Genomic DNA, 8,969 nt, shown 5'->3' on the forward strand with positions numbered 1-8,969 from the left:
TTCCATTATTTTCTGTTCTCCCTTTGCAGAGATCAAGGACAAACTTGGGTTTTGACAGAATTCACCCAAACCTGAGATTTTTACATGTGTAGTGTGGTGGTTGGTTTGCCGGAAGCACAGAGAGTGGGCTGAACTGAAATGTTTAAACTTTAGTGAAGGTTTTGATTCTGTATGTTCCTCACATCACCCTATTATATTTAACGGTGCTTCAAAAGACACGGCTAGAAGTTGACATTGCAGTTATACAGTTGAAAGACGCAACAAACAACAGGTGGTGGATCAGGTCGTAGTCAATATAGAAATTAAACATCAATGACAGCTGGATGATAAGAGGTTTAGAGGTATATTTTAAAATGCTGGACGCTTTTTACACCGTACTGTTTGCATGATGAAAGTAGAGGGCACCCTAACATTTTATATTGGACAATTAATTAGTCCTCTCATTTTCAAGCTTCAAAGGGCATGGTTGATTCAAGGCATCAAGAGGCCATGGAGCACGCTTGTCCAGACAGTCTGAATCCATAAATACAGATCCCTTTCCTGCTTTGACCTGCCGCTTTACAGATGAAGAGAAGAAAAGTTGGGAAAGTAAAAGTTTCTCAAAAGAAGTCACAGAAGACGTGCCTCATCTAAGAGTGTCGCCTAACAAGTTCCAGTGGAACAGATGCACATAACATGGTGCCCTGTGCCAAAAGATTCCAAATTAGATGACGAATATGCACATTAATTAAACCTAACTGCTTCCCTTGCCATCAGCTTTTCACCAGAGAACTGTGAAATGTTTCAGGACCATTAGCAACGCAACAAAGCCAGCACAGACATGCCAGCAAGTGTGAAGACCAGCCCTGAAAATTATACTAAGTCATAAGTAAATGGCATCTACATGGCCTCAACTTGCTCATATTGCAGTGCTTATATAATCAAAGACAGCAAGTGAAATGAAGCCAGTGAAAGCAGCCTCCTCCCAGCCCAGTTCCTTAATCTTAATTGTGCAAATTCTCATGACCATTGATCAACAACCACTGGCTAAAACCCACTGATCAAAGCCCACTGATCAATGGCCAAGAGTACCATTCACAGAGAGTTGGGGAATGGCTGCAATCACAGCATTGTAAGCATTGTCACATGTATGAGAACACAGAAGAGTTTGCATCCATTATCTCCATTTAACCAGGACATGCTGGAGATGTCTGAGGAGAGATCATCTAAAGCAGGAAACCTGGACGGAGGCATAGTGAGAAACTTGAAACCAATAGATGTAAAACTAACATTAACATTATTTTTCCTATTAGTTATCAGCAGTAAACACCGTGTTGTCAGAACGTATCCTCAGACTGGGAGGCTTCATTGCTCCGGGAAAGTCTTATTTCATTATTACTGTTTTGAATATATTAGCTTCTTGGTGACTGAGTGCATCAGAAAGCTTGGCATTATGCAAAGTACTGGTAACAGGTGAGATATCATGCGCTGCTGACACATTTGCATGCATTTTATTGCACCTGGGTCACTCACCTGTGTACTCCTATTCAAATTATGCTCTTTGCACTGCAAACCAAACCGATGCTTTCTGACTGTTGCACGGGCCGTTTTTTACTGATATTTAACTATTTGTAAACACATTATATATATATATATAAAAACTACTGTTTAATGTGCAAATACTGTATAATTGTCCAAACTCTAAGTATAGAATATACATTAAAGATCTAACAACTGTGACATTAGCCGTTGCATTTGTGGACTTTATCTTTCTGGCTGTCACCATCTTCTTTTTCTGGAGTGAGAAGTGACCATATTTAGACCAGAGAATGCTAAGCAACAAGCAACAACACTAGACCGTAAGGGTACAATGCAAAGACACAGATACCTGCTAATTCATGCTAAGCAGAAGACAAATAAACAAGAAATCCACTCACCAAAACTGAAGCACAAACTTCATGAACAGACTGTCTTTTACAGCAAGCCACATTATCATAATTATTTCATTCTGTCTCTCAGCGCTCTCTTTTTCTCTCTCCTATGTTTCCCTTCACCCCTAACTGGTCACAGCAGATGGCTCTACCTCCCTGAGCCTGGTTCTGCTGGAGGTTTCTTCCTGTTAGAAGGGAGTTTTTCCTTCCCTGCATTGCCAGGGGCTGCTCAGAGGGGATCGTCTGATTGCTGGGGTTTTTCTAACATTAAAGGGTCTTTACCTTACAATATAAGGTGTCTTGGGGTGACTATTGTTGTGTATTGGTGTATAAAAATGAAATTGAATTGAACTGAATTGAGTATGTGCTTTTTAAAAATTTTAAAAATTATCATTTTATCATAGGAGTCCATGGGCACTGGCACCAGCCTCAAGAAGCCTTTGGAGGAATTGCACTTTTTGGGGCCCTTTTGCTTTGGCTTCATTTATTTCACTGCTTTGCCCCCAGCTAAGTTGCCCAGCTAGGCTGCCCACTGTCATATTCATAAAACTAATTTAAGAGAAGTCTTGTTGTGTAATAAGATTGATTATTACGCTGGATGCATTCGGAGATGGCAAAAATGTAATCTACAATATGCAACATCCAGACAACATGTGGAATTTAAACCATGATAAATCAGCATTAAGAGATCCAAGAAAGCACTCCCCCACAACGCTGCACCCTGCTCTTGCATCCTGCAATGTTACCACAAGGTTTTTTTGCGTCCATGAATTCATGCTGTTGTTGCCAGATTCTGGGTGCAGCATCTGCAGAAATGGCGAGGCATCAGAACAGTCTTTATGCTGTCTAGCTTTGACAATGCTGTGCTGATGACTACCTTAGAGTTCTTAGCTGGCTGCTGTAGTAGAAAAGAAAGGCTCAATGCATTACATTGAACACTGGGGAAAAGAATATAATAGCAAGAGTTTTGTATTGCTTATGAGTGACATTGACCATATACCAATAGGTATTGCGGAATTGCACTGTAAATATATAAGACTAAAACTGTGGATCAGTGAGGATTTGAAGTGTTTTAGTGTGCTTTTATCAACCAATTAGAAGTGTTGGAAACTGCCAAATGTCACTGTGTGTTTGATTTAAATTGCAGACCTAAAGCTTTAGAGCTTTAGGCTAAAAAATCATCTCAGTTTTTAGAGCTATGTGAATGAGAACTGACTTCTGCTGTTTCTGCTATTTCACAAACATGTATCAATATTTCCAGTGACTGACATAAAAGGATTTATTACAGCATATTTAAAATAATATATTTACATAAGAGAACATGGAGTTCAGGAACCATGGTATCCCAGCAGTCGTGGTATGTATGACTAATTCCTCTGCTCTGTGAGCTGTTCGTCACATATCAAACACCACAGATGAAATTCTTCTGTGGAACACTGGATTAATGTGATTTGTCCTCAAACTGGATTAGCTCAGTTCCAGGTGTGCTTATGCCTCAATCACAGATTCCTCCTGCAGATTTGCAGGGAGACCCTTCTTCATCCCTTTATCAGTGGGTATCTGCATTCTGCTGAGTATAAGGAGACTGAATCCTAATAAGCAGATATAGTCAGCTAATTATTGACCACAAGTAAATACGGGAAATAACAAAACGGGAAATAACTAAAGGCAAGCCAAGTGACCCAAAGCATAATTACATTTATTAGAAACAACAAAATATACAAAACATAACAAAAAATGTCTAATTAACATGTACTCTCTGTATACTGCTACTTTTGGCTGTGCATTACAAACACACTGGCTCCTTTCATGTGAGCCGCCCGCCCTCTGTTGGTGACAGTCGTGTATTACAGAACGCCGATGCGCTAAAGGTCACGTTTCTTTATGTTAATATGTAATAAAACATTTTTACGCCAAGAAAGGCTTGTCTGCGTTTAGGCGGGGTCTTTGTATTTTGTTTTTTGTTTTTGTTTTTCATAAGTTAAAAATCTACCGAGATTAGTCATATTAATGTTTGTCGTTTATATGTTTATATAGCACATTTAATTACAACAGCAACGTTGACAAAATAACTAGTAAAATAACTTATAATATTAATGTGTTTCATATATGGCAATAAGGCTAATAACTGCAGACTACATGAAGTCTTTGGGTTAAACCTATAATTTAATTAAACAAGCAGACGTAAACAAGAACTTTTTGTTTGACATTAATGGATAAACAAAGCCCAATGTGTCCGTGTTTGAAGGCCACACTCTGTTTACAGTGAGGAAAAAACAAACCACTGGCCAACTTCATGATCAAGAAAAAAAAATCCACCGCTATCAACGCTGGGAAATGTATTTTTAGCATATCTTTGGACCGTCGCAGTCGGGAGAACGTCATTTCCCATCGGTCTTTGCGCACTTAGGGTTACACGCTGCTCTCCACCACGCAATCAGAGCGGCTGAAACGATAAATGTGGTTCTTGAGCGACACATAGCTCGCATGGCCCTCCGGTTTGAGGAGTGCAACACCTAAATTCTAGTAAGTGCAGTCAGCTTTCTGTCCACTCCTTTAGTATTGTTTATTCACGTACTGGGTAGTTATTGCTTGCGTGAGTTAGCAGAGCAACTAGCTAACAGGCTAACGTTAACCGTCAGAAGCCGAAGTTGGCAGCTGTTCAGAGTTTGGCTTTAGCACACGGCTGTCGGTCAGTGTCTAAGCTAGACTAGCTGTCTGCTTTAATGAGTGAAGCCTCTTTGCTTCGCCACCCGCTAAAGACCCACGTAGTTATATGGGAACTAAAAGCTGCGCCCTGTTTGTCCTCAGGACACAACTGTCCAATGTCAGCCACCCTAAAATAGACCCCTGTGAAAATCTTCCATTACTGTGACTCAACATTTCCGGGTGCAGCTTGTAAAATAAGTCACGAGGAATGTCCGCCGTCGTACGGTCTACTTGGGTGCTTTTATTTTGAGGACCGTTGTTGTGACTTCCCGTCTAATTGCAGTACTTTCACATAGCTTGGGTTTGGCTAACTGTAGGTAGGTCAGCTAAAATGTGCTGTCATACAGCAGTCACTTAGCTCAGTTTCTGCAGCTCCACATAAGAAACATAAATTAATATCTTTAGGAAGAACTCCCTGCATGCAGCGCTCACTCACCAGTTTCACTTTAGGTGCTGAGTTTATGGTTCTGCTGTCATTAAGCAGGGTTTGTTCGGGACCTTTAATCTGTGGCATCCTTGGGGAAGATAACATTACAGCTAGTGCATGAAGGGACATAGATCAGGGCTGTTTAGTACACAGCATAGATAACCCAGAGTGCCCAGCACGTTTCAGTGCATTTCAGACTGAAAATGGAGCTGAAATTAGTCACTTTACAAGTAAATACTTTGATAATTTATCAGTCTTTCGCTGAAGGAATATTTTTAGGCATGTGTTTAGAAAGAAGGGTGTTGGGTTTTTGTTTCTCTTCTTGTTGTTGAATCTTTAGGTTTTGAGTCCTTGATGGACCCAAATAAGCAGTTTAAATTGGCAACTGTGGATGAGCATTTCATAGATTAAATGATTATTAGGTTAATTAGATTACAATTTAAAGTGCCTTTCTCTGTCTGATCCTGCAGTCTGTGGTTGAACATCACAGCTGAAAGGAGGAGGGCGAAGAGAGGAGGAGGATGATCATGCAGCGCATCCTTACTCATGGGACACTCCGACGGGTGGCGGCGGTGCGCCCACTGCTGCTGGGCATCGCCGTCCCCGAGACCCCAGTAGCATTTTGTTGGCGCGCCCTCCGTCAGTCGCCACCTGTTGGCCAGCGTTGGCTCTCCACTTCGGCCGTCAGCACAGCAGCACACCAACCAAAGCACCAGCCGGCACAGGGGGAGCCGCAGTCTGACACCACGACGCCTCAGACACAGGACAACCCGGGAGAGAAAGCAGCACCTGATCCTGCAGAGGTGGACCCTCTTCAGGACAAGTCCATCGGCCTGTTCCAGAGGTTCAAAAGGACCTTTAAACAGTATGGGAAGGTGATGATCCCTGTGCATCTGGTGACTTCCTCTGTTTGGTTTGGAACCTTCTATTACGCTGCTATGAAGTGAGTGGTGCTCTGCTTAAAATACTTTATTTTGATGTTTATGAAGGACTAAATGTTAAATCTAATTCTGATGTGCCATATCATCAAGAGATTATTATGCTTTTGTTGTTGACTCAGCTACTGTTGCAGTGGGAGGTGCTTTGAGTTTTAAATAATGAGGTCAGTGCATTGTGAGAAATCCTGTGAGCTCAAAGCTCAGGCCTCAGACTGCACCTGTCACAGGCTGGGCAGTAACAAAGTGCCTAGAGATAAAGTTCCACACTGGTACAATGTTGAGTTTTCTGTTATGTGGAGCCACTGTTTTAATGATCGAATGTTTCATAGGTCAGCGTTAAGTTTTGTAACAAACAAAAAACATTGATATGAAAATATGGGCTTTTTTTGCTTCCTCAGGGGTGTGAATGTAGTGCCATTCCTGGAGATGATTGGTCTACCAGAGTCACTAGTTGGCCTTTTAAGAGACTCATCGAGTGGGTATGCGCTGACTGCATATGCCATGTACAAGGTAAATTAATTCCAGACTACGTTTAAATTGACTCCCTGCGGCATACCTGCTTCTTACTTTCAAAGCACTTTATAACCTTGCTCCCCCTTATTTATCTGATCTTCTCCATACGTACTAACCCTGTCGTACACTCCGCTCTTCTTCAGCTTCCCTTCTGCTTGTGCCACCTGCTCACCCGACTCAGAGCCTTTAGTTGTTCTGCCCCAAGACTTTGGAATGCACTTCCACCAGATCTCTGAACTACAAACTCTCGCTCCACTTTTAAATCGCATGTTATGATCGCATTTAACTCATGTAGCGCTCCACTTGTGTTCATTACTTATTTACAGGGTCAGACTACTTTCTTTATGTGAGCTAGTTTGACCTAGCAAGAAACTAGGTCAAACTCTGTTCCCAGTTAGCTCTGGGAACAGGGCGAATCATGGCGCTAATTCGCCCAGTAATGGTACTGGGAACAAAGGTTTTAAACAAGCGTGTCATTATCCCACTCCCACACCAGTCACAACCACTGAACCTGGATCCTTTGTTTGGAGCTGTTCTGTCTCGTTGTACATATGAAAAGCACATACGGTGTATTTAAACTCACTGATGGTTTTTTTTTCTCTCCTACAGATCGCAACCCCTGCTAGATACACGGTGACTCTGGGCGGCACGTCACTGTCCATTCAGTATCTCCGCAAGCACGGCTACTTATCCACACCGCCACCAGTTAAAGAGTACTTCCAGGACAAAATGGAGGAGACGAAGGAGAAACTGACAGAAAAGATGGAGGAGACAAAGGAGAGATTTTCAGAGAAAATTGAGGAGACAAAAGAACGCTTCAATGAGAAAATGGAAGAGACGAAAGACAAGTTCTCTGAGAAACTACAGGAGACCAAAGACAGAGTCTCTGAGGGAAAAGCCTTCTTTCGAAAGAAAAACGATTAGAGAATCATGTCTACAGGTGGTGTCTCTGAAAATATGGTCATGTTGTGATCTCAACATGATGTTATGAGTAATGTGGGAATCAAATGGCAGATGGTACCTCTGAGACTGGAAGGAGGAGAGAGATGCTGCACTATCCCTGTCCTGAAACCCTCCTCACACCTCTCAGTCATGTTTTCTGTTTAAGTGTCCAGTCGAGTCCCTTTCTGTCTGAACTCTGCCTCCCTGCACTAGACAGCAGCTTAGTGGACTGCTGGCAATGCTACCTTCTGACACTGTCATCTCAGACTGGATTTGCACACACTCAAGTAATCTGTACTCACTCTGTTGGCTGTTTAAAGAGGAGCACTGTTCTTGTTTCTCTTGTCACACCCATCAATACAGAAAGGGGTGGGGGGAGGTCTGGGCTTCAGAGATATGAACAATGTGTCCGTGTAATAACAGCACCTGGAGAGAGCAGTGCTAATCATTGTAGCTGTTAGGGAATAAAACTTGAAGCTCATCTGTGTGTACTAGTCCATTAAAGCCTTTCTCAAGGCTCAGAGTGTCACCTGCTGTCTTTTCTAATGAGAGATAAATGAAAGTTTTCTAATGTATTTTCATTTGATAGCCAAAGCTAATGTGTGACAGCGTTTCAGTGTTCGTGTCACTGTTAGGGCAGTAGTGAGTAAATGTGCAGTGCATAAAGCATGTATGAGCTGCACACACAGTGTCACACATGAACAGCAAGAGGGTCTTCATGACTTTTGCACAACGACACATTGGTTTTGTCAGGAATTCACACAGATGTCCACTGTAAACAACAACAGAATAAAAGTCAAGTGCTAACCAAATGATGTTTGAAACTTGAAGTTTGTGTTTTATGTAATGTGACAGTGTGTTCCCTGTGCTTCAGCTTTCCCTCACAGTCTAAACAGGTTAATTAGTGTTAATTAGTCTTTGTATATAACCAGAGCGTGGATGTGGACATAAATAGTTGCTTCTGCAGTGATTTCCAGTTCTGGCATGTTCCATTAATGGATTAGAGGTAAGATGATGGGATGTCTCTGTACCTAAACTGACTCCATGTCTTACTCGCACTCAGGTTTCCCGGCTATTATCCTTCTGAGCAAATGTTAATCAGTGTTAGATTTTTTTTTTTTCTCTCTTTTGCTGCATTTTGATAATCGTGTGAGGTGTCATCTGCCTTTTCAGGTTTTACAGAGATTGCAGAAGAGATTAAACATAAAATGTCCCGTGATAGGTAGAAGTGCTTGTGTGAATGAGGCATGTTGTATAGCCAGGACCCTGCAGAAGAGAATGAGTGGATGTAACAGATAATGTAAGCAGGAATAAATAAGTGCTAACAGACAAACATGCAACCACACCAAAAACAGAACCTCCCTCGCACTTCCAATAACGGATGATTTTTTTTGGCACTTTAAGCGTTTTTACATTTCCTTCTTGTTTTTGATTAAACATTAGTGCTAACAAACTTTAATCAAAAATAGGAAGGAAATATAAAAACGCTTAATGTACCAAAAAATCATCCATTATTGCAGCTGCCAGGGA

At 41.7% G+C, this 8,969-nt stretch overlaps 1 protein-coding gene across 1 annotated transcript; it reads left to right on the top strand.

Moving 5' to 3' along the window:
• Positions 1-4,292: 4,292 nt before the first annotated feature.
• Positions 4,293-8,251, top strand: LOC146698017 (uncharacterized protein C18orf19 homolog A-like). The gene is made up of 4 exons (XM_085472948.1): positions 4,293-4,436; positions 5,517-5,989; positions 6,383-6,494; positions 7,107-8,251. Exons 2-4 carry the CDS (start codon positions 5,568-5,570, stop codon positions 7,419-7,421), a joined length of 849 nt encoding a protein of 282 aa, XP_085329074.1. The 5' UTR covers positions 4,293-4,436; positions 5,517-5,567; the 3' UTR covers positions 7,422-8,251.
• The last annotated feature ends 718 nt before the right edge of the window (positions 8,252-8,969 follow it).

Source organism: Copadichromis virginalis, linkage group LG11, assembly GCF_057382275.1.
Source record: "Copadichromis virginalis isolate Kocher_CV1m ecotype Utaka linkage group LG11, C_Virginalis_male_GT1.1, whole genome shotgun sequence".
NCBI lineage: Eukaryota > Metazoa > Chordata > Actinopteri > Cichliformes > Cichlidae > Copadichromis > Copadichromis virginalis.